At 40.5% G+C, this 26785-nt stretch overlaps 2 protein-coding genes and 1 long non-coding RNA gene across 3 annotated transcripts in view; 2 read left to right on the forward strand and 1 right to left on the reverse strand.

Annotated features, from left to right (window-relative positions):
* Positions 1 to 26785, reverse strand: part of LOC134228018 (uncharacterized) — a 593534-nt gene that overhangs the window by 5446 nt on the left and 561303 nt on the right. The gene's annotated exons all lie outside the window — the stretch shown is intronic.
* LOC134226710 (adrenodoxin-like protein 2, mitochondrial) lies at positions 1968 to 21010 on the forward strand. The gene is made up of 2 exons (XM_062707667.1): positions 1968 to 2414; positions 20353 to 21010. Exons 1-2 carry the CDS (start codon positions 2221 to 2223, stop codon positions 20687 to 20689), a joined length of 531 nt encoding a protein of 176 aa, XP_062563651.1. The 5' UTR covers positions 1968 to 2220; the 3' UTR covers positions 20690 to 21010.
* On the forward strand, positions 24285 to 24830 carry LOC134227519 (adrenodoxin-like protein 2, mitochondrial). The gene has a single exon (XM_062709074.1). The coding sequence runs from the start codon at positions 24300 to 24302 to the stop codon at positions 24693 to 24695; it is 396 nt and encodes a 131-aa protein (XP_062565058.1). The 5' UTR covers positions 24285 to 24299; the 3' UTR covers positions 24696 to 24830.

Here is a 26785-nt window from a genome sequence, read left to right on the forward strand (position 1 = left end):
ATTACAGTGAACGTTCGCTAATTGGGGTTTTTCTAGTTGGGGCGCTTTTTAGTTGGGGGTTCGCTAATTGGGGCGAAACCCAATTAAAAAGCAGCTGAACGTCAGAGTGGGATGTCAAAAACGCGTTGACGTTTTGTTTCCGTGTTTGGCGGGATCGATATTTTCTGGCGCGTAAAATTTTCTTTTATTCAATGCAAAAAGTAAACAACATTGACGCTTGTCAAACCGCCCCAATTAGCGAACGGCATTCGCTAGTTGGGGTGAGGTCGTGCCCCAATTAGCGAACGATCACTGTAGCACTTTATTTCGCCTTTTCGGCTATATAGGGCTATTGTAGAGCCAGTATGAAGTTTGTTAGCTCTGTGGTAGCCTTATAGTAGCACGTATGGCTTATTTGAATGCTTATGGTTACCTGGGCTATCACGGAAGAAGTCGCTGAAGACAAGTGTCAATGGTTTCAGTGGCGAAACGAAAAGTTTCAATGCAAAAAGCAATACCCTTACCCAGATTAGAGTAACCACGGTTTTACCGAATCTGGGTCACTTTGACATAATTTTGGGTAGATCCAGGTTAGCGTGCAGGGTAAACATTTGATCCGTCGTTGATCGGCCCTCACGAAAACCTGCTTGGTATTCGCCGACGAAGGACTCTTCAAGCGGTTTCAATCTGTTGAACAGAATACGGGACATAATTTTGTACGCCGAATTAAGGAGGGTTATTCCTCGGTAATTGGCGCACTCCAGTCTGTGCCCTTTCTTAAAGAGAGGGCAAATGAGGCCGTCCAACCAGCTAGCGTATTTTCGACATAATATGGTGCAGAACTTCATAAAGCTGCCCACTGCCATGTTTGAGAAGTTCAGCCGGGAGCTGGTCCTTCCCCGCAGCCTTATTGTTTTTCAGCTCTTTAACAGCTTTTTTAACCTCATCTACACACTTACCTCATTTCACCGTATTTGGTAAATTTTACCGAAATCTCAACAGCAGAACTGTTCGGTAATTTATTTTACAGATTTTTTCACCGAAGATCAAGTAAATTATTTACCGAACAGTTCTGCTGTTGAGATTTCGGTAAAATTTTACCGAATTCGGCGATTTATTTTAAGTGTGTAGTGTAGGTGACTCCACAGCTTGTCCATCGTCGCTAATATTTATTCTGTTCACCGATGCACCGTCATTTCCTCCATTCAACAAAGTCTCGAAGTGTTGCTTCCACCTGGCAGCCACTTCAGTTTTATCTGTCAGCAAATTCCCTTGTTGGTCGTTGCCGTCGTTGCACATGACTTTAATGCGACTATAGAACCGAATTAATGTCATTTTTAACGGCTCAGTCAAGGGCTCAGCATTGCTCAGTATGGTTACTTGGGTGGTGTGCGTGTGCCAAACATCACTCTATTCTAGATTGCTTTGAGAATAGGTCGTATGTACAAAAGAGAGACTCTCTTTGTTCACGCTCTCTTTCGCTAATAGATCGGCAAGTTTAGCATTTTCTGCAACATTTTCACTTTAGCACGCTAGACAAAGCTATTGTCGTTAGATATCTGCCAAAAAATCCAACGTAAAATTGTGCATAGCTTTGTAATAATCGAAAGAGAATGGAACCGAAGAGAGGCTCTCTTTTGCACATACGACCTATTCTCAAAGCACTCTAGTATTAGGGTCTTGCCGACATTTCTCACCAACACGAACGCACGGTTCGTGGTTGAAAACAATCTCATTTGATTTTGCCGTGACAGCTGCTCGTGGTTGCAAACAAACTGAGTAAAAGTGTGAGTGAAATGTGCGTGTGCGTACACGCTCGCAGAAAGCCTAATTCGCTGAATTTGTATATGACGTAAATTTTAAACGACCCCTTGTCTGGAAATAAGAGCTAACTTTGCTCTCGTATTTAATTATAACGGGCGGGATATATTTTTGGTGGTCGCAGCTCTTGCACTAATTTTATCATGCATGCTCATATGTCAAATTTTGATCTTCGTTCGGCTCGCACGGTTTGGGGGTCTGGGCCACTGAGTCTATCGTACAAACTGAAACCTGAGCATAGTCAGTTGTGTATTTTATTTAAAAGCGTGTGCGAAAAAAAGAACTTGGCTGAGCTAAAGTCGAGTCGTCTAGAACCCGGAAGCGATGCTCTGTTAGTTGTGCTTGTTGGTAGATTCCTGTAGCAAAGTGTTCCTAAGCAAAATATCGTTCCAAGTGAAAGTAAACTTCCTCGTCGAGAAAATGTTCAAGTTGATTACATCACGTACCACTCAGCAAATAATTAGGAAGAGTCTGGCCAAAACCTGTTTGATGGATGCTGTTGGAGCTAGCAGCAACCGTGCCATCAGCAATATAATCACGTTCCAACAAATGCGTCTGATCCAGAGCGTCTCCAGAAGTTTGTCCACATCCCAGCCGAAGCTGCAAAACGAAGAGTAAGTGCATACTCTTTTCTGTGTTGCAATCGACATTGCATTGTTTACCACCGCTTCTGCTCGCTATACCTATGCGGCTGTTGTCGGAGGCACTTGGAGCACGAAAAGACCCAGGAAGAGGTTAGTGCTTACACGGTTTTTGGGTCGACGTCGCTTATGTGTTTGCGAGCGTGGAAATGAGTTACGAAATTTCGGTACCGAGCTTTTTGCTTCGAAGATGGAAAGAGTTTATATGTGGTGGAGTTGCGAGTTAGTTTTGATCACGTAGGTGATCGCTAAAATTTACATAAATTGCTATTCGTTTGACATTTTGCCAATGAAAAAGATGGAACGGAGATCGCCATAACATACGTATATTTATACTTCCTTGACCTAAGTAAAAGTCCTGTAACTGGTAGGCTATCGTAACAAATAAATATACTTATACTTATGTATCTTCTTATCACGAAATCGTCAAGTATGGCATATCACTGATTGTGAGAACGGTAACTCCTCTTTATCAGTTAAAATGTTATTCGCCTTCAAGGTTGCCGTATAATTATTATTATTATCGTCTTTATTTAAGAGGTTTTCAGCCCTTGGCTGGCTCACCTCTTGCCGTATAATTCACAAATATTGGAATGGAGGCGAAGTGGTTAGTAAATCACACCTCGCGAAGTATATACCTATTTGATAATGGCTTTTATTTGGATAGCAGAATGTAATTTTTTTTTATCGTTTGGTTGACAATTGAACAATCATAGGTCGTAAATAATAGATGCCAGTAGATTATCGTACTCAATAAGATTACAATTACAAAATAAAAAAAATTGCATCTAACCCATTGAGGGATATTAGGAAAAAGAGGGGCAATGTGAGCTACCCTTTAATTTGACTATTGGCAAGTTTTATGATTGTCCTGTTAAAATCGCATTGAAATTCAGTTCTGAGATACAAATATATTTAAAAATGTTTATTTTAGATACATATGCAAAATTTATTACGTTTTACGAGACGCACAGTACTAAAGTCACTAGATACTATTTAGTGACTTTAGACAGTAGTGGGTATCAAATCCAAATCTAAGATACGAAGGATTTTGTATGTTAACCCTTTATAAGGCAGACGAATCTGAACAATAAATTAACAAAAACAACAATAGGACACAATGTTGACATGGTATTAAATTTATTCATTGTTATACATTGAACAGTTCAGAAACATTGAAAAATTGGTGGCTGTATAGTTGCCACTGCCCGGCAAGCGGGAAAACAGGCAACAATAAAAATAAACAAAAGATTTAAAAAAAAAATGGGTTTTACGTAAAACCAGTCAAATCAAGGCACGTTACATTTTTTGGTGAAGAGTCCTAGTCGGAAAACGCATTATAAGTGAAATTGTTTCGCGCTTTTGTTCATAAGGGGAGGGGGACCCTTGGAAAAAAAAAAACACAATTTCGTCAAAAATCCAAAAAAGAAAGGCAAAGCTTTTTTCACGCTAATCACGTAATAATCTAACACAGGAGATTCAAAATAATTAATACCAACGGGAAAAAATATATCTTTGTCGTTTTTTTAACGAATTACAACTGAAAATCCTTCTTCCACTCGAAACTTACGATCTGTTCGTAAAAAAACTGTTCTCAAATTGACATTTTAATTTTTTTGGGGCTCAAATTCATCTGGGGTGTTACTAGGAAGAAAATAAAGTCACTACATGGAAAATAATAAGTAGAGCTCTTGTTAATAAATAGAAAAAAAATAATTTGTTGGTGGCAATATAGTTGCAACTGCCTTATAAAGGGTTAAAAGCGTTCACATCAATCGGATGGAAGCTCTCCACCAATTTGCTAAACCATTTGCAAGTATTGATAAATAACGATCAACTTTTCGATGATATGGAAATGCTAATATCATTCTCCAAACTTAGACGTACATGTTCATGATAGAATTAGAGGCAAAAGTATAGAATTGATAGTTCCGTTAGGATACGGCAGGCATGAATTTTTGTTTATTGAACTCGATTTGAAAGCGAGCGGAGGGCAATATTTGTGATGGCACATATCGCACGACCTTCCTTCTGCCAAGCTCCCGTATGAAGGGGGAGGGAAGAATATCAGTGTGGAAGCCAGGGCTGGTAGCGATAAATGCCGTTTAAAATAGTGACTTAGTGACCAACGATGACGAAAAAAGTGACCAAATAGTGACTTTCAGATGCAGAAAAAGTGACCAAATAGTGACTTTTGTATGAAGTATTAACTAGGTAGTGAAATGAGTTGCATTTGCATTGTCACTGTGTAACTCATAGTAGATTGTAAACTAGTGATATCATGTTTTTCTTTTGAAATGCTTATCTAGAATGCTATCAGAAATCAAGAAAAGACATAAATTATAAAATCATGAGGATTACTTTTACTGGCCGTACCCATCTTCACCGTAACTAGGGAGAGGATGGAGCTTGGCAAGAGGCAACCGACTTGACAATACCCTCATAAATATCACAAAGTTGAATATTTAGGAAGGTATCTATTGGGTTAGCTAGAGGTTAGCTATATGACCATGGTAAACATTATTCCGTGACACACCACGTAATGGTATTTACCCAGCGTCGCAGGAGAACACTAAACCAAGTTTATCATTTCAACAATGATTTTGAAGATTTTTCCGTGCAACTGCAGCTTGTGTATGAAAATGGCAGAATGATATCTCGGGTACTTATTCAAAAGGACGTATGTGATTTTGTAAACAAAGATTCAAACGTCGATTAGTCCAATCTGATGGCACTCCCACGCAAACCACCACCACCATCAGGTAGCAGATGGCTTCCTCTACCTGTCTGTGGTGATGGTTTGCGTAAGAGTGCTATCAGATTGGATAAATCGAAGTTTGAAACTTTGTTTACAAAATCACATACGTCCTTTTGAAAAAGTACCCGAGATATATGTATATCCAATTTTGCGTCGTCCTTCTACCGGTTAAAAATATTGTCTTACTAAAATATATTCCCACCAGTTTTACCATTTATGTATAAGGCCGATACAAATATTTAATATCTATTTTGTCCTCCCCCCCTCCGATTTGTTTTGCCAAAAAATAATGTTTTGAGGGGGCAACAAAATAAAATTTGGATAATTTTGAGGATTTTCAAAACATTCTTGAACAAATCCGAGGAGTTTTTTTTTATTTTTTTCGTTTTAATATTTATTTTTTATTATCCCCCCCTTGACCTTTCAGAGACCAGTAGGACAAAAAGTCAAATAAATATTTGTAACGGCCTAATTGGATGAGCTGCAAAAAAGTGTGAAAGAGTGCAAGAACGATGTTTTAGATTGTCTCTGAAGACGAGCCAGCCTAGGGCTGTAAATCTGCTTAATAAAGACAATAAAATGTTTTTGATTGTGCTTTCGCTAATTTCTATGCAGTTAGACGTGTGAACATTTGTGTTGGCACGTTGAAAAATTATCGGTTCTTCGATAAAAAAAGCAATAAAATGATCTAATTAATTACTAGACAAAGAATTATTTGGAATCACAAAGCTTATTAATCTTTATCAGCACAAATTGTTTCAAAAAACTTAAAGAATTCAAAATTATGAAGACATTTTTTAAATACAATTTTTAATAATTATTAATAACATTTTTAATAATAACAAATTGTATGCCCAATTGTCATTTTTGGAGCTTCTGGTCTCGGTTGCGCGTGAACCGATTTGACTAAAAATTCAACCTCAGATATAACATGAATTTTAACATACCTAAGTTTCGACCGGCGCGAAATCCGCGCCAACTAAAATCAAATACGTGACATTTCCGCGCGACATGAAATCCAATTCGCGCCAACTACGCGCGAAATATCAATTTTTGTTACCACAATTTACAGAACGTGTTCTCTTTCAGTACGTTTCATATAATATAACTTTGATTTTCTACATGATTTTACCACATTGAAAAGAAAAAAGAAAATATCCATTAGTATCACATCTATTCTGGATGGTCCTGTTCACCAACGTTCTAACTAAGCAAACAAGTATGAGGCAGTCAAAATGATTTCTATAATCAACGTTTCATACAGAAAATGATGGTTGCAGCTTTGTTGTAATTGTTGTTCATAAGCTTACTTACGTAAAAATTAGGTAATAAAATAATGTTAATTTGTTTTTCGAACAAAACTTCTGTATACAAATTAGTTGAATTCATATAAAAATATGAAAATTATTTGGATATATATCCAGTCCAGAGAGAAATAATTCAGAATCTTACAAAGTTGTTTAAGTTTCGTAAAATGTAATCCATGGTGTTCCATCCATTCTGAAGTTTTTTTTCAGAAATTTCAGCACAAGTTTCTGTGGAAAACCTTGTGGAAATTTCTAGGATTTTTTAAAAGAAATTGTGCGGAAAATACTTCAATTCTTGTGAAATATTTCTTCAGGAGTTCGGACGGAATTTCCAACAGAAATCCGATATCAGCACAAAAATTTCCGGAAATTATCTCATACCATAAATTCAAAACGGATTATATTGCAGATATTCCTGCTGTCTTTCTGGGAATCGCAAAGTTAATTTTTATAAAAACTTCTCCAGCAATCCATGAAAAAAAAATCTTCCTCAAATACAAGCAATTTTTTCCATGGATTCCGTTGGAAATCGCTTCGAGAATTCCTGTAGATATTGTTTAGTGTATTCTAATTCCTAAGAAAAACCTTTCGAGAATTATTTCCCAAATGCAAGACGGAAGTTTACGCAAAGATTGAGGCAGTCATCGCTACAGAAAACAGTGAAAGTTCCTCCAAGAGAAAAAAAATCTATTTTTTTGGAGCAAAGTTCAGCAGACTGAAAAAGAGTCTCATCGAATTGTTGAAAAAAAAAATCAACGGGAATTACTTTCAGAATAATCAGAAAAATCCTATTTCTGTACAAGAAACAAGGAACATATTTGTGTTTCAAATTTTTGTATAGACCCTGTTTCTTTCTAGATGAATGCTATGAAAACAATATAAAACCTTCAATACTTTAAACTAATTCCTGACAAAAAAAATCGAAAAATGATGGCATGTTTCATGCTGTGTGGTTCGTCGTAGAGGGGTTAATCAAGAAGAAACTAAGACATATCTCGGAATTATGTCAAAATTGACGTGACAAAAAATGGATATTCAAAAACGATGAAAAATGACCACAAGTGAAGTTTTTACCCATATAATGCTTGTTAAACGAGTGCTCAAGAGTATAATGCATTCAATATTGGCTTGGGGAAGGGGTGGCTTGGGTAAGCATAGACTTCAAACGCGGAGTCCATCTCAACAACATTTTGCTATCGTAAACTACGCTCCTTATTTATTAAATTTCCCTCCAAAACTAATTCCTTGCGAAGCCTTAAAACCGTTATGTTCATCTGCATCAAATCCGCAAAAACCGCGAATTCTGCGTAGTCGTAGTCGTAACAATCCTGCGCTTTATATACGGAGTTGCCTAAACGTATGTCCATTGTCCAAACTTCGCTGTGTGGTCTGCATACAGGCCTCTCGATCCCGACGATCCCACTCTGCCGCACATTGCTTCTTTTTTAAATTTAAATCATCTTTCATAAGACGGCCTTTTGATTTCTTGTGGCAAACTTCCATAAAGCGTTTGATTGAAATTCGTACGTCCAGTTTCCTCAGTGCAGAATTACTTCTGACATATCTTGCTTTTCAATTTTTGTTTACTAGTTTACTTTTACTTTTGTTTACCCCGTATGTTCATATGGCCCCTCCTGCCCCTACACAGTTTTCAGCATGACTGTCTCTAGCGTTTGTTTACAACATATGTAACATATTGTCGTTTTCGTTTTTGTGGTGTAGCTACACCGGAAAATGCATAATTTTGCACCACATAAACGAACATTTTCAGTGCAGTCCCAGTAAGATTGCGAAAGTATGTGTGACATCGGCCATCTTCCATGCTTCTGTCATATTTGTTTTTGTTCTTGCTGCCTGCTTTGAAATATGTATGTTATTCCAATCATTCTTGTTGGGATTAAATTGAAATTGTATGAATAGTGTCACTCTTATAGACATTTTACTTTTACTTTCTGTTTAATTGCATCGATTATCTAAAGCTGAACACAGTACTCACTGTCTGACAGATCATGAAAACGATGCATGATATTTCAAAACGAATCAAATATTGCAAAATTTCACGGCCAATGATTCATTAAGAGCTTCTTTGTTTCTGATGGAAGTATTAAAATATGCAAAAGCATATTTCAATTAATCACAATACAAAACTACAAGTAGATTGATTTTTGGGTTTTCATTGGGAATTCTTGGGCCATTTCAGGTTTTTGAGAAGAATGTTGGATTCTTAGGGAAACGTTTGTTTGTACTAACCTTAAATTTGCTATTATATAACAATGCGGCGAACTTCGGTTCGTAAGAGACATACATTTTTCTTAGCACTCACAAATTAAGTGGAAAGTAGAATGTATTATAAATGAAATTGGTTTCCAAAGTTTTCCAGTTTTATAAAATATTGCTTTGCAAAGATATTTATTGAACGAATTAAAAAAGCTCGAATCAGTTTATACATTCTAAGCTCGATTCTAAACTAATCTTGTTATACATGTACATTCGTGATATGCTGATTGAGCTAATAGCCGTTTAAAATTGCGCCATTTATTATAATAAATATGATAAAGAGTAACTTGATGCCCATCTACATACATTCAATTTTCAATTCCACTTGTACACGATATTTATTAAGATTAATGGCGTAATCTGAATAGGCTATAACCTGTCTGGTGACCTGTCAGCCATTTGAACATATGTACTGCGACTTAAACATTACAATTCACAAATTATGTTCAATTATGCTAAATATGCTCAATTCCATGGATTAACCAGCAAAGGCTCAACTAAAAGGTGGCCCATGTAATAAAATGTGAGCTAGCAAGCAAGACTGTAATTATTGCTATTGAGTCATTAGATTCTATAAGATAATAAAAATTAACAAAATCTCAATAGATCAAAGCTGAATATTCAAAATCTGAAAAGGTTGTAAAAATCCTTTGCAAATACCAAAAACTTGGAATTCAAAAGAGTTTATGGAATGATTCTTCACCTCAAGCTAGTTGATTTTTCCAAAAGATACTTCGAAGAACAAGTTCTGATGTTGGTTCAAAAGTTTGGAACTATTTTCAAGTTCCACAAAAAAAACTTCTTTATTAGAATAATTTCATGACTAATAATATATTCAAACCGATGGTCAAAGTAACGAAAGATAAAATTTAATAGCAGGAACATGAATTAGTATACAATACAACTGGTTGAATGTAAGCAATTTCTTTTACCTTGATTCATCGCCTAACTTTTATAAACTAATCGATTATTAAATGTCCTTCACTGTTTTTAATTATCCTTCTCTTATGACATACATAAAACTACATTTTTATTTATTTTGTATTAGATAAATAGAATTAAAACACGCAATTACCATTCCCACTTTATTAAAAAAAATCTAACTCCAACGCGCACCCGGTACATCAAAACCGAAGCCAAAACAAAACAGAATTTGACAGCAACAAGCACGTGGCATGCGGCTGTATTGGTAACACCACCATTCGAACAAGCTACACTCTCGATTTTATGCGTGCTACACTTTCCATACGGTGCACGAAAAAGTGGGGTTTGAGTGTAGAGCGAAAACCAAAAACGAACAATTTCAGTGCAGAAAGTGTACACCCGGTGCAGCTACACCGCAAAAACGAAAACGACAATAGTAAGTATATAGCTGACATACGTTTAGTTTCCCTTAGAGCAAGATTACCGGTGGTGAGTTTAAGCCGTTTGGCAGCGCAATATCATTACTTGACACTTTACCGGTCGCTACTAAACGCGCTGCTATAACAGTAGCGCGACTGACAGGTGACCAAATTTGGTAGCGCGATAAGAGCGCTGCTATTTGATGTACTGTCAACTGTCAAACGTCACCGGTACGGAATACAGCAACCAAATCAGGGGACTGAAGAGAAGGCTAATACGCCTACCCACCATTCATTCACTATATGGCGTACAATGTTTTTGTTTTAATTTCGTTTAATACATGATAACAAAACTTCGGAAGTATCGACGAGCTATTTTTCGACATAAAGAAGCCATACAAACACAAAAGGCTCGATGTACCTCAACTAATTGTAAGTTTTCGCCAGGAGAAACTTATTGCCGATAATTAGCACTAACTGCGTACAAACCAATCACCCAAAATGATGGTTGAATTCGGGTATACTACCCATGAACTGGGTACCAAAAAACAGAAGTACCAAAAACGATGTTGGGTAGAGCGCCATCGTACCGCGGATGACAGGCGTTTCACCCTCCTGAACCAAATTGAGAGCCGAAAATAGTAACCGATACGGAAACGAGTGACGAAACTAAAATGAAAGCGCTGCGCGGGTGATTAAAATGCTCGCGACCGGTAATGATGCTCTTAGTATAGCTTGTAACCAACGTAGATAGCACCTTTGGATTCAAGACAAAATTTTCAAAACGACTTATATGCTTTTGTAAACAAAGATTCAAACGACGATTTGACGAATCTGAAAGCTCTCCCACGCAAACCAACACCACCAATAGGTAGGTGAAGGTTTCCGCTACCTGTTGATGGTGTTGGTTTGTGTGGGAGAGCTATCAGATTCGTCAAATCGTCGTTTGAATCTTTGTTTACAAAAGCAGATAAGTCGTTTTGAAAATTTTGTCTTGGATTGGTATTCTAGGGAGCACTAACATGAGGGTATAGAAATTAGATTAGATGATAAGATCAGAGATTAGAATTAATTTCCATTTTGTTAAGAACATTATTTTGAGCTTTTTAGTGGAATGTCTTCACTTGTCATAAGACGAGTTTGTACAATCCCATTGAATTCCACCACTTAATTGTATCTTGACAGATACGTTTTTCGACCGTATGCCGCTCAAAGCGCACAAGCCCAAGTCCTGGTGTTAGGTGGGACGCTAAACAGCCCTGACACGACGGCCTCCGACGAGACAGGAGGTTTGCGCAGGCCCAATAAGCCGCCTTTAAAAACAACTATTACGAACGACATAGAAGATAATACGACTCGATACAATCGGCAACGACCTAGGCGACGAATAAAGGATCACGATTGGAAGCTTGGACCATGGAACTGCAAGTCGCTAGGCTTCACAAGTTGCGACAGGATAATCTACGATGAATTACATCCCCGCAACTTCGATGTCGTAGCGCTGCAGGAAATCTGCTGGACAGGACAGAAAGTGTGGAAAAGCGGGCATCGAGCGGCTACCTTCTACCAAAGCTGTGGCACCACCAACGAGCTGGGAACCGGCTTCATAGTGCTGGAAAAGATGCGCCAACGCGTGATTGGGTGGCAGCCAATCAACGCAAAGATGTGCAAGCTGAGGATAAAAGGCCGTTTCTTCAACTATAGCATCATCAACGTGCACTGCCCACACGAAGGGAGATCCGACGACGAGAAAGAAGCGTTCTATGCGCAGCTGGAGCAGACATACGATGGATGCCCACTGCGGGACGTCAAAATCGTCATCGGTGACATGAACGCTCAGGTAGGAAGGAGGAAATGTATAGACCGGTCATCGGACCGGATAGTCTGCATACCGTATCGAACGACAACGGCCAACGATGCATAAACTTTGCAGCCTCCGCGGAATGGTAGTCCGAAGCACTTTCTTCCCCCGCAAGAATATCCACAAGGCCACATGGAAATCACCTAATCAAGTAACGGAAAACCAAATCGACCACGTTCTAATCGACGGTAAATTCTTCTCCGACATCACGAACGTACGCACTTACCGCAGTGCGAATATTGAATCCGACCACTACCTCGTCGCAGTATGTCTGCGCTCAAAACTCTCGACGGTGATCAACACGCGTCGGAGTCGTCCGCCGCGGCTTAACATTGGGCGGCTACAAGACGGTAGACTAGCCCAAGACTACGCGCAGCAGCTGGAAGTGGCACTCCCAACGGAAGATCAGCTAGGCGCAGCATCTCTTGAAGATTGCTGGAGATATTCGATCCGCCATTGGAAGCACCGCAACCGCTGCACTAGGCACGGTGGCTCCGGATCAGAGAAACGACTGGTATGACGGCGAATGTGAGCAGTTAGTTGAGGAGAAGAATGCAGCATGGGCGAGATTGCTGCAACACCGCACGAGGGCGAACGAGGCACGATACAAACGGGCGCGGAACAAACAAAACTCGATTTTCCGGAGGAAAAAGCGCCAGCAGGAAGATCGAGACCGTGAAGAGACGGAGGAACTGTACCGCGCTAATAACGCACGAAAGTTCTATGAGAAGTTGAACCGTTCACGTAAGGGCCACGTGCCACAGCCCGATATGTGTAAGGACATAAACAGGAACCTTCTTACGAACGAGCGTGAGGTGATCCAAAGGAGGCGACAGCACTACGAAGAGCACCTGAATGGCGATATGGCAGACAACGGTGGCGGTATGGTAATGAACCTAGGAGCACGCGCGCAGGACATGCGACTTCCGGCTCCGAATCTCCGAGGAGATCGGCCGGCTGAAAAACAACAAAGCCCCTGGAGTTGACTAACTACCAGGAGAGCTGTTTAAACACGGTGGTGGCTAGAGCGCTGCATTGGGTGATTACCAAGGTTTGGGAGGATGAGGTTCTGCCGCAGGAGTGGATGGAAGGTGTCACCAATTGCAACACCAATTGCAAGAGAGTTCGTGGGGCAGTACCAGGCGGGATTTATGGGTGAACGCTCTACCACAGACCAGGTGTTCGCCATACGTCAGGTATTGCAGAAATGCCGCGAATACAACGTGCCTACACATCATCTATTTATCGACTTCAAAGCCGCATATGATACAATCGATCGGGACCAGCTATGGCAGCTAATGCACGAAAACGGATTTCCGGATAAACTGATACGGTTGATCAAGGCGACGATGGATCGGGTGATGTGCGTAGTTCGAGTTTCAGGGCATTCTCGAGTCCCTCGAAACCCGTAGAGGGTTACGGCAAGGTGATGGTCTTTCGTGTCTGCTATTCAACATCGCTTTGGAGGAGTAATACGAAGGGCAGGGATTGACACGAGTGGTACGATTTTCACGAAGTCTGTCCAGTTATTTGGTTTCGCCGACGACATTGATATCATGGCACGTAACTTTGAGAGGATGGAGGAAGCCTACATCAGACTGAAAAGCGAAGCTAAACGGATTGGACTCGAACCCATGACCCTACAGTAGGGGTAGGGTCATGGATTCGAGTCCCATCGAAGGGAAAGTGGTTACCTCCAATACATTTTCCAAATCAATATCTTCCACATAACGTACATATTCACATATGAGTTTTCATAACATTGTAAATGGAAGGATTGTTAGTCCGACTCTCGTTGCTACTAGAGACCAAGTATACCTCTGCATCTCCACGATTGTCTTGGGATAGGATATCGTTTCAGTTACAAAGGATAATTTATCTGGATTCACTTTGGTAAGCGATGCGATCTATGAGATGGGAAATAACACTAATACGAGTTAAAAGTTAAAACATGCACGCCCGGTGGCATATGAAAACTGAGGAGATTCGCGTTTTGGACGACCGCACGGAAGCGCAGCACCCCGTACTCACTTGCCCGATGGCTACAGCAAACTATTGAAGAACGCGCTTTTTTCGACCGCGCGCGACATGCGCATGAGCCACCGAACACAAGATAGATATTTTATTTTATCTCCCGACGACTAAAACACGCACTGCACTTACTTGTTCGATGGCTACTCTTTTTACCGGCCGCGCAATGCAGAACACAATATTTCGGTCCGAAACAAGAGAAATCACGCACTGAACTCCGTCCTGTAATAATCTAAAATGTAAAACTTTCTACCAAAGCGCCTGCTGAACGCAAGTATGCAGAAGAACATGCATTAAAAGACTCTTCGTAACATGCGCCTAAACACGTTTAAATTGATTCAAACGGAAATCTTGAGGTTTTACAGCCAAAGTTTGATTGTAATTGAGATACTGGGTAAAATCAGCAGTGATTCAAATCGTTCGGGGCTGTCAGTTTGAATATGAATCTGAAACATTCATTTTCCCAGCAGGCTGTTCTAGATTCATTTTTATACCAGTCAAATGTCAAAGAAATAAAACTGGTATAACGCTCCGTTCTATTTTCTGCAGATGAGCGATTCCAAGCAACAGCATCAAAATTTAAGAAAATTTTTAATTCATGATTTTCTATTGAGTTGAAACTTTGCACAGTTTTTCAATTTCATCTAAATCGTCATTTTTCGATATCAAATCTTCATATTGAGTCACGACTAACTTTTCAAAAGGGTGTATGTGAAAATGGTTCAAAAATATTTAAAAAGCTGCACAGCAAAAACGGAATGTTCGATTGTTATGATTTTTTCAGCAAAGTTAGACAACTAAATGGTGATTCTTAAGAAAATGTGCACAGTAAAAAAAATTTTTTGCCTTTAAAATATCATTTTGTCACAAAAACTCAAATATCTCAAAACCCTATCTTTTTCGAACGTAATTTTTTAGGGAAAACGGTCCATTATATTAGCTATCTACCATAAAATTTGGTGATGGTAAACTAATAAACAAAAAGTTATGACATTTCAAACATTTCACAATTTTCACATATAGTAAACAAAAAAATTTCCGTGTATTTTTTTTTTCAAGAATCGCAGTTTGATGCTGATTTTATTGTTAAGGGCCTTGCGTGAGTTAAACAAGTTGTTTGTATGATATTCCATATTTATGTATTCATCGATATTATGTATATTATATGTATAAATATTATATGTATAAATAAATAAAAATGAATTAATATTATCCTAAGTATTAAATTAAATGTGGCAGTTACACAATGTTGTTATAGAAACTCTAAGAGTTTTGGGTTTGAATTTTGGTATGGGTTATGATATCATGAAAACAGTTTATTAATACTTATTTTTATTTATTTTTATTCAAATTTTTAAAATATCGAACACTTTTGAATTATTATCAGCACAGTTTGAGTATAGTTTTGCTTTAATTTTATTTTCCGACAATGGAATGAAACAGTGAAATTTTTGGGTTCCTTGGATCGTTTTCGCGTTATTAAATTGCTCGCTGAGCTCTGAAGCCTTTATTTCGTACTCTTCAGTAGTAGTAAAACAAAATGATAATTTGGTTAAATCTTTTCTTTTCTACGATTTGCCCAATCAAAAGTTCTTTCGCAGTTTTAATTGGATGCTCACGTTCTTTGGCTAAACTTGCTCTTGTGGCCATGCGCTTTATTGTTCCTCCAATAGCATCACAAGGACCTTTGCCATGTGATGTAGCAAAAAAATGCCATTCTGCATCAATTCCGTACATTGATTTAAATTGACATAGGCTCGAAAAATTCTTACGATTTTTGTACTGCGACGCTGCTCCATCAGACATGAAATATATCTTTTTAACTTCTTTATGCTTATCAACGCGTAAAAAGTTAATCATTTTTTCAATGAACAAGTTTACGGATACTGAATCGTGTCTTAAATCTTCGGAAATTATAATAAAACTTAAGTGTTCAATTTGCGTACTTCCATTAAAATAAATAACGAATGGATGAATTGTAGCTTGTTGTACGTTCCAGTGATGGGACTGCACTTCATCTTGCAATACAAAGCTGTAATTTTCAGAAAATCACAAATGACTAAAAATTCACCATTTTGTAAATGTATTTTTCGTATATTTTAAAAAGCTGGATTGTTCTGTTTTAATGAAATCGTGAGGGATTAAACTTTCTAATTTCAAGCAAAAATATGACACAAACTCATCTACAGGTTTTACAATAGTTTCTATGTCACACCTATCCGTGGTCACCCATTGCTCAAATGATAACTGATCAATATATTTTTCTTCAAACTCAGCGAATAAAGTATTTTCCAATGATGAAGAATCTGGACAATCCGAACAAGATCGTAGATAGCAATTTGATGTTGTATTTTCACACAAAAGACTACCAGTTAACATTTTAATATCCTTTGTTAAATTGATTCTTTTCAAACTATGTAAAATAAGATTAATATTCTCATGGGTTGTGCACAAACACACATTATGTGTTCCTGAATTGGAAAGAAGCTTACATTGCCTTGGCCGAAGGCTTGCAAATGAGGAAAACCCTATTTTAATATTATCGTGAATTTCCTTGAAGCGTGTGTACGCTTCTTTCAAAGTCGTCATCATTAATCGTTTTTGGATTGCTTGACGCTTTCCATCTTTTTTTACTGATACATAATCTTTTTGACCAGGCATAGCTCGACTTACTTCATCATCTTCAAAATATTGAACTACTATTTCTTTTGTCTCATCTGTTGATGCAGTACTATACCTAGTATTTTTGGTTGAAAGACAGTTATTCTTCAATTGTTTTGCCTCTTTTACTGTATTTCTATTGGTTTTGAACTCATCAATGGCATCCTGAATAGACCACGAACTTGGCAGCATCGACAAAATCAATAATTTTTCTTTCCTTGTCGTGGCTGCATTCGAGAACCTTTCCTTCATATTTATAATTACCTCATCGTAGTCTGTATTTTCCACATCATCAGGTCCTAATTTGAAGAGGTTTCTTCGTACAGCTTCGTTTATTTCACGGTATTTTTTCTCCGGGTAATAAACGTAGTCCATCTTACTCCATTTAATCGGAGTCACTTTTATCCCAGCTATGCCCTCGTTAAAGCGTTCGATGTTGACCTTTTGGATACACTCATCTTCCGATTGATTTGTTGAAACAGATTTCGCTGATGGTACGGTGGCAAGGCTCTCAGCACTTAATACTTCTGGTAATTCCTCAGTTGCTGTCGATACATCTGGCAATTCCTCAGTTGCTGTCGTTTTCGAACTTCCTGCGCTCTGCTCAACCGATGATATACAGATTGCTCTTTTGTCAACGTTTAGACGGCAGGACGTGCAAATGCGTAAATTTGTATTCAATGTGGACATTGGAGCATAACCAGTCGCTTTCAGTTTATCTATGGTGCTTTCTGTGAGATTTCGTAACTTTTTTGAACACTTTTTTCCATCAAACGGCCTACAACAGTTGAGAAAGCGGCTACTCATGTTGTTCGTCATATTTCAATAAACAAAATCACTTTTAAGTTTTTACTGACTAGTTTGGTGTCATTTGCTTGACTGAAGAAAAAAATTACTATAAGATCTTTAACAACCTTAGTAGTAGTAATTTTTTTGCTTTTTCGTGAGCATTGTCATGGTATGTACCTATCATGCATTTGTTGTTGTTGAAGATACCCGTTTCCTCCCGATTATAAAGTCTATTCTCTAAGAGGTATATTTTTTGCAGGTAAACTATAGACGTACACGTGTATATAAATATTTGATTTTGCAGCTTTTGTCTTAAAAATAACATTTCTGATATGTTTCTATCAACGTTATTATCAACAGGTTTCAACACTATTAAAAGAATTTTTCGTCAGTCACGTGCAATGAAAATTATGACACTATCAATAATTTTGATCACAACACTGGATCGTGTCTAAGTTTCTTATAGATGCTATGAATAATTAAATCAAAATATCATGAAAACAACTTGTTTAAATCACGTCCCTTAACAATAAAATCTGCATCAAACTGCAATTCTCGAAATAACTTACACAGAAAAATTTTTTTTTACTAAATGTGAAAATTGTGAAATGTTTGAAATGTCATAACTTTTTTGTTTATTAGTTTACCATCACCAAATTTTTATGGTAGATAGCTAATATAATGGACCGTTTTCCTAAAAAAATTACGTTCGAAAAAGATAGGGTTTTGAGATATTTGAGTTTTTGTGACAAAATGATATTTTTAAAGGCAAAAATTTTTTTTTACTGTGCGCATTTTCTTAAGAATCACCATTTAGTTGTCTAACTTTGCTGAAAAAATCATAACAATCGAACATTCCGTTTTTGCTGTGCAGCTTTTTAAATATTTTTGAACCATTTTCACATACACCCTTTTGAAAAGTTAGTCGTGACTCAATATGAAGATTTGATATCGAAAAATGACGATTTAGATGAAATTGAAAAACTGTGCAGAGTTTCAAATATTTTCGAAATGGTCGCTCAGGATCGACTGACATGCCCCCGTGGAATGCCTCAGATTTGAACCACGATTGAATCACGAGATTCAAATATTTTCCAATTGTTTTGGTGTATGAATGCGTCATTTTATCTACGGATCAATCCACTTTGCAATTACGGCGCCTTTCTTGGCGCCAACATGATGATTTCATTTAATTGAAAATTTGAAAAACATGAATAGAACACTGCTGGGGAAACCAGCGAGTTTGTTCTATTTGGCTCCAGATTTAAACTAGAATAGTGGTCGAAAATTTGGAATGAAACTGAATCACTCCTGATTTCCCTATGATCCCATATCAGTCCCATCTTTGCTGGATTTCCTATTCATATGGGACAAATATGCGATCTTGGGCAGTACAGTACATGGATAGACCATTAATTACCAACTTTCGAGTTGTTTTCAATGCTATCGATACGATTGCGAAACAATGTAAATTTTTGGTTTAATCTATGTCAGTTAAGTAAATAAATGCATTTAAATGAATGTGGATACGTGCCATTTTCAAGTCGGGAGAAACTTGAGTCTGTCCAAAATATATGCATTTTCCATGTCGAAATAATATATTTGATGTCCAAAAAGTAAATATTTCAGTTCGCAGTATATCACAGTTTGCACCTAGTCAAAGTAATTTACTAAAAAATTGGACACTGTAGACACAAGACGGGTAAGCGGGTGGCACCGCCCCCTGCTGGTCGAAATGCCGCCGGAGGAAGCAGTTCCAGATGACAATCGGGTAGAACTGCTCTCTACTTTGATTATCGTTCGGAGGTAGCGGCAATCGCTCCGATTAGGAGCGGTGGTTGAATCGGTCACGACAGTTTCCAATTGTTTTATTCTCTTCAATCTCGATATATTTTCTAATGAATGTCCTGTGCTTGTCCAAGTGACATCATTTACCCTAGTCATCCAGTTTTCGATTAGGTGTATCGATCATTTCCGCTGCCAGTAATTTCACCTCATTCAGATCCCCATCAATTATCGACAGGACTACGTACTCAGCAAATCCAACGCTCAAGACTCCTTTGGGCAGCCGTGACCATGATCGACCTTGGCCCGATGATTGTTTCAAAAGTCAGGACACCGTTTTGCTCTAGAAAAACCTGCATAAGTACGTTAGCGCTGTAACACGCGTTCTTAATATCGATCGTTACCACAGCACTGTACCGACCAGTTCCTTTTTTTTTTGCTTGGAGGACATCTCGGTCTTTTGAAAGACCACTCGAATTATGTCGATATGCTCTTCCGGACTCCAGTAAAAAACAAAAAAAAAATCCCCTATCTTGTCTTTTACCTATATGGCAATTTCTCTCCGCTTAAGATAAGTAATCTAATCGGCGTTTTCGCTTTCAAAAAAATGCTGCATCATCCACAAACATTCTTCCATACTTGGTCATTCAAGATTTGATATTTCTCATTTGTTCGATAATCAATGGACTCTTTGTTAGATGATAAGTGAATCAGTAAGAGCCCACGAAGCAACCCACTGATAGCTGATAAGATTAAAAAATTATAATTTTCGCACTGCTTTGATAAATTTCAGGAAATTAGCGCAAACATTTGTTGATCCAACTAGTGGAAATATTGCCTTTCTCTGTTTTCAGCTAAGACAATCTGAACATAGATTAATGATTTGTGTATAGATGTTGTACGCAATAAAAGTCTATTCCCTAATTACGTTACGCTAGTTTTAGTCATTTTTGATACACCACAATCGTATGTGGACGATAAAAATATTTTAATGTAGCGTGACGTTCTAGCAGATTGCCTGCCTCTATATAATTCTCAATGTTCATACCATTATTGTCGCTCACATTTAATCGTGTTTCATTTTTTTTTCCTCTCTCAGGGTTGAGGTCACATTTGTGCGAGCCAGTGGAGACCGGATAAAAGCCAAGGGCAAGGTCGGCGATTCGCTGCTCGATGTGATCGTCAACAATCAGATCGACCTGGAGGGCTTCGGGGCGTGCGAGGGCACGTTGACCTGTTCCACTTGCCATCTGATCTTCTCGCAGGCCGATTACGATGCACTGCCGGAGAAACCGGGCGATGAGGAGCTGGACATGCTGGACCTGGCCTACGAGCTGACCGATACTTCCCGGCTCGGGTGTCAGATCGTGCTGTCGAAGGAAATGCAGGGATTGGAAGTGCGGGTGCCTGCCACTATCAACGACGCAAGAAGTTAACACACCGTCGAGCGGAACGACGCACTAAATGTTACCGGATGCATATACGTTTCTTTTGTTATGGCAATAGTTCCGTTTACTTGATAGATGTTTTTCCTTTTTTATGTTAAAATAAAAGTACACCATTCAATGGATAGCGAAGCGCAATTTAATGTTATAGGAATCGATTCAAACGAAATGCAAGATCATCTTGGTTGGATAGACAAGATATAATCTGGCAAGCAAACAGTCCAAGTAAACACAGTGCGGAAGCAAATAATTTTAATTGTTTATGAAACAGAAATGTGTTTTAAATAAATGGGTAAATGTTATAATTGCATTTAATTTATCTAACGGAAAACTCTACAAATTCAAATGGTTCGGGTTTTGCTAGCTCAAACGAGAAAGCCATTAATTTAATTTTATTATTGGAATGAACAATTGGTCGGGGTTCAGCGAAACCGCACCAAGCGCCTTTTTGACTGACTCGTGTTATTTTGATCGTAGAAGGAAAGGAAATGAATTCATATCAATTAATCAATACCTACGTTTTTTGTGGGATATCCACAATTATAGCGTGCAAGTATATCCGATACGATTTGTTATCAATTGGATCTGATACACTAAATCTTGTGCAAGCAAATGGGTAGGGGCAATATGAACCACCCTCAATTTGAGCTTACTGACAAGTTTTATCATCTCAAGGTTATATGATCTTCAAGAGAACGCTCCACATAAGCCTCAACGTGGAAACCGCATTAAAATGCAATTGAAGCATGGGAATACACTTGAAAATTTATTTTTTTGCTACATAGCCAGCATTATCATAAGATTTGAAGTTCATAAATAAGGTTTTGACACAAAACTGATTAAAATGCAGGCTAAAATGCACCACAATCAAAAGATCTGTTATACTTGAAAATTGAGCACACATGTTTGTGCTGATACAAATCTGAATTTATAATGAAACTTTTTTTCCAAACCACTCTCTATAGGGCAATACGGACATACCTGCCAGAATACCAGAAGAGGAGCGTGTTGAACGACGGGTGGCGTTCGTGGCTGCTAGAGCCGCTCTGAAGACTGAGATTAGATCAAGCAAAAAAGCCTGCTTCGAGGGCCTGTGTCAAAGTGCCAACGCGAATCCATGGGGTGACGCCTATAGGGTCGTAATGGCCAAGACACGTGGGGCGATGGCCCCTACAGAGCGGTCTCCAGAGATGCTGGAGAGGATCATCGCGGGGCTCTTCCCACGTCACGACCCAAGTCCCTGGCCTCCCTGCCACGGGCCAGGGTGGCCGACGAGGGAAGAGTAACGGTGGCGGAACTTGCGGGGATTGCACAGTCCCTTAGTGTAGGTAAGGCGCCAGGACCGGATGGTATTCCGAACCTGGCCATCAAAGCGGCCATTGCCGAGGCTCCCGAGATGTTCAGATCTGTTATGCAGAGATGCCTGGACGAGGGAGTCTTCCCTGAAGCATGGAAAAGGCAGAGCTTGGTCCTATTGCCAAAAGCGGGAAAACCACCGGGGGATCCGTCGGCATATAGACCAATATGCCTGCTTGACACGGCGGGGAAGGTGCTCGAGAAGATCATCCTCAACAGGTTGTTGATACGCACGGAGGGTGCGGATGGTCTATCGAGTAACCAGTTTGGCTTCCGAAAGGGTAAGTCGACCGTAGACGCTATCTTGTCGGTTACCAAATCCGCGGAGATAGCTATCCAGCGTAAGAGGAGGGGAGTTCGCTATTGTGCAGTAGTGACTCTCGACGTGAGGAATGCTTTCAATAGTGCCAGTTGGGCAGCTATTGCAGATGCGCTCCTGCGTCTTGGAATTCTCGAGTACCTGTACAAGATTCTCGGAAGCTACTTCCAGAATCGAGTACTGGTATACGACACGGAGGCGGGTCGGAAGTGCGTTGACATAACCTCAGGGGTTCCGCAGGGTAAACACTGGGTCCGGTGTTATGGAACGTCATGTACGACGGTGTCTTGAGGTTGAAGTTCCCGGTGGGCGTGGTAATCATCGGCTTCGCTGACGATATTACGCTGGAGGTCTACGGCGAATCGATCGAAGAGGTGGAATTGACTGCAGCCCACTCGATCGCAATTGTGGAGGAGTGGATGAGTTCCAGGAAGTTAGAACTGGCTCACCACAAGACTGAGGTGGTTGTTGTTAACAACCGAAAGTCGGAGCAAGCAACTGCACAGTCACCTCTGAACGCTCCATCAAACTCTTGGGGGTAATGATCGACGATAAGCTCACCTTTGGTAGACACGTCAATTACGCCTGCAAGCATGCATCCACAGCTATAGCGGCATTGTCCCGGATGATGTCCAATAGCTCTGCGGTTTATGCCAGCAAGCGCAAGCTTCTGGCTAGCGTTGCTCTGTCCATACTGAGGTATGGGGGGCCAGCTTGGGGCACGGCCCTGCGTATTAACTGCTACAGAACGAAGTTAGAAAGTACGTATAGGCTCATGTGCCTAAGAGTTGCGAGCGCGTACCGTACCGTGTCGCACGATGCACTTTGCGTCATCACCGGTATGATGCCTATCGACATAGTTATCGGTGAAGACATAGAGTGCTTCGAAATGCGCGGCACGAGAGGCATCCGTAGGACTGTCAGGTTGGCCTCCATGGTCAAATGGCAGCGTGCGTGGGACAGTTCCACTAAGGGTAGATGGACACATAGGTTGATACCGGAGATAGGTACGTGGGTCAAGAGGCGCCATGGGGAAATCACTTTCCACCTGACCCAGGTCCTTACAGGCCATGGTTGCTTCAGACAGTACCAACACCGGTTCGGACACTCGGCCTCGCCCGAGTGTCCGGTGTGCGTAGCTTTAGAGGAAACGGCGGAACACGTGTTGTTCGTGTGCCCGCGTTTTCGCACAATGCGTGACCACATGCTTGCCACATGTGGTCTGGACACTACCCCGGACAACCTAGTCCGGAGGATGTGTAAAGATGAAGTTGGCTGGAACGCCGTTTTATCGGCTATCGTCCAAATCGTCTCGGAGCTACACAGAAGGTGGCGCGTGGACTCGAGGAATGGCTAGTTCAGGCGCAAATAAGAGGTGGTCCAAGGGTTCGGAGTCGGCTTCATGGGTCATACCGGTGCCCTGTGGTCGAACTCGATCCTTTTATCGAACAAGTGGCCGCGTGAAGAACAACATGGTATCGTCGCTTTCGCGGCGTCGGTCAACCAGGCGGGCTCCGAGCCCGAGGACGGAAAGGGGTCCTCGTCAAAGGCTGGGGCAGGCGTAGGCACCGCGTCGGCAAGTCCCTCTGTGTGCTGGCGAATAGGCCCTATCGCAGAAAGGTCAATTTGGGGTGCACGCGGCATCATCATTCTTGATACCAGTCGTGCAGAGGGAAGCAGGCGCGAAGTCGACCCTGCCCACCTTCCGAGGACATAGGGCGTGGTAAGGCCACCTGGAAAGCCGGCAATGCGCTGGCACGACACCATGATTTTTTAGAAATTCGGTTTGTTCTACAAAAAATATCCAGACAGGTATATCTTTCATTTCAGGGTTGAGCACCATGACTTTTCGAAAATCGATTTTTTTTGGGACACCCTAATGTAGCGTGACGTTCTAGCAGATTGCCTGCCTGTATATAATTCTCAATGTTCATACCATTATTGTCGCTCACATTTAATCGTGTTTCATTTTTTTCCTCCCTCAGGGTTGAGGTCACATTTGTGCGAGCCAGTGGAGACCGGATAAAAGCCAAGGGCAAGGTCGGCGATTCGCTGCTCGATGTGATTGTCAACAATCAGATCGACCTGGAGGGCTTCGGGGCGTGCGAGGGCACGTTGACCTGTTCCACTTGCCATCTGATCTTCTCGCAGGCCGATTACGATGCACTGCCGGAGAAACCGGGCGATGAGGAGCTGGACATGCTGGACCTGGCCTACGAGCTGACCGATACTTCCCGGCTCGGGTGTCAGATCGTGCTGTCGAAGGAAATGCAGGGATTGGAAGTGCGGGTGCCTGCCACTATCAACGACGCAAGAAGTTAACACACCGTCGAGCGGAACGACGCACTAAATGTTACCGGATGCATATACGTTTCTTTTGTTATGGCAATAGTTCCCGTTTACTTGATAGATGTTTTTCCTTTTTTATGTTAAAATAAAAGTACACCATTCAATGGATAGCGAAGCGCAATTTAATTTTATAGGAATCGATTCAAACGAAATGCAAGATCATCTTGGTTGGATAGACAAGATATAATCTGGCAAGCAAACAGTCCAAGTAAACACAGTGCGGAAGCAAATAATTTTAATTGTTTATGAAACAGAAATGTGTTTTAAATAAATGGGTAAATGTTATAATTGCATTTAATTTATCTAACGGAAAACTCTACTAATTCAAATGGTTCGGGTTTTGCTAGCTCAAACGAGAAAGCCATTAATTTAATTTTATTATTGGAATGAACAATTGGTCGGGGTTCAGCGAAACCGCACCAAGCGCCTTTTTGACTGACTCGTGTTATTTTGATCGTAGAAGGAAAGGAAATGAATTCATATCAATTAATCAATACCTACGTTTTTTGTGGGATATCCACAATTATAGCGTGCAAGTATATCCGATACGATTTGTTATCAATTGGATCTGATACACTAAATCTTGTGCAAGCAAATGGGTAGGGGCAATATGAACATACGGGGCAATATGAACCACCCTCAATTTGAGCTTACTGACAAGTTTTATCATCTCAAGGTTATATGATCTTCAAGAGAATGCTCCACATAAGCCTCAACGTGGAAACCGCATTAAAATGCAATTGAAGCATGGGAATACACTTGAAAATTTATTTTTTTGCTACATAGCCAGCATTATCATAAGATTTGAAGTTCATAAATAAGGTTTTGACACAAAACTGATTAAAATGCAGGCTAAAAATGCACCACAATCAAAAGATCTGTTATAATTGAATATTGTGCACACATGTTTGTGCTGATACAAATCTGAATTTATCATAAAACTTTTTTTTTCCAAACCACTCTCTATAGGGCAATACGGACATACCTGCCAGAATACCAGAAGAGGAGCGTGTTGAACGACGGGTGGCGTTCGTGGCTGCTAGAGCCGCTCTGAAGACTGAGATTAGATCAAGCAAAAAAGCCTGCTTCGAGGGCCTGTGTCAAAGTGCTTTAGAGGAAACGGCGGAACACGTGTTGTTCGTGTGCCCGCGTTTTCGCACAATGCGTGACCACATGCTTGCACATGTGGTCTGGACACTACCCCGGACAACCTAGTCCGGAGGATGTGTAAAGATGAAGTTGGCTGGAACGCCGTTTTATCGGCTATCGTCCAAATCGTCTCGGAGCTACACAGAAGGTGGCGCGTGGACTCGAGGAATGGCTAGTTCAGGCGCAAATAAGAGGTGGTCCAAGGGTTCGGAGTCGGCTTCATGGGTCATACCGGTGCCCTGTGGTCGAACTCGATCCTTTTATCGAACAAGTGGCCGCGTGAAGAACAACATGGTATCGTCGCTTTCGCGGCGTCGGTCAACCGGGCGGGCTCCGAGCCCGAGGACGGAAAGGGGTCCTCGTCAAGGCTGGGGCAGGCGTAGGCACCGCGTCGGCAAGTCCCTCTGTGTGCTGGCGAATAGGCCCTATCGCAGAAAGGTCAATTTGGGGTGCACGCGGCATCATCATTCTTGATACCAGTCGTGCAGAGGGAAGCAGGCGCGAAGTCGACCCTGCCCACCTTCCGAGGACATAGGGCGTGGTAAGGCCACCTGGAAAGCCGGCAATGCGCTGGCACGACACCATGGTGTTCTTCTGAAAAAGCGAGTCACGATGTTCGATGCTGCAAGGACACGCAGCTAACCTCGAGGGTGCGTTATGCACTGGCCCCCCTTTGAAGCATTACTTTCTGGTTGTACCGAAGGGACGATGGGCTTGGCGGCAATGGAAACGGTTTAGCTGGTCGGGGATGCAGTCCTGCCTCCCTCATTGGAGGTGGCCAGCACTTCCTGGTCAACCCAGGATGTCTGTTGAGCAGATTCCCCCTCCATTGTTTAGGAAGAAAAAAAAAAAAAAAAAAAGGACATACCTGCACAGAGTATCATATTAGGAACTTATATGCGAATAAGTTCAAA

The sequence above is a fragment of the Armigeres subalbatus genome, chromosome 3 (genome assembly GCF_024139115.2).
Source record: "Armigeres subalbatus isolate Guangzhou_Male chromosome 3, GZ_Asu_2, whole genome shotgun sequence".
Lineage (NCBI taxonomy): Eukaryota > Metazoa > Arthropoda > Insecta > Diptera > Culicidae > Armigeres > Armigeres subalbatus.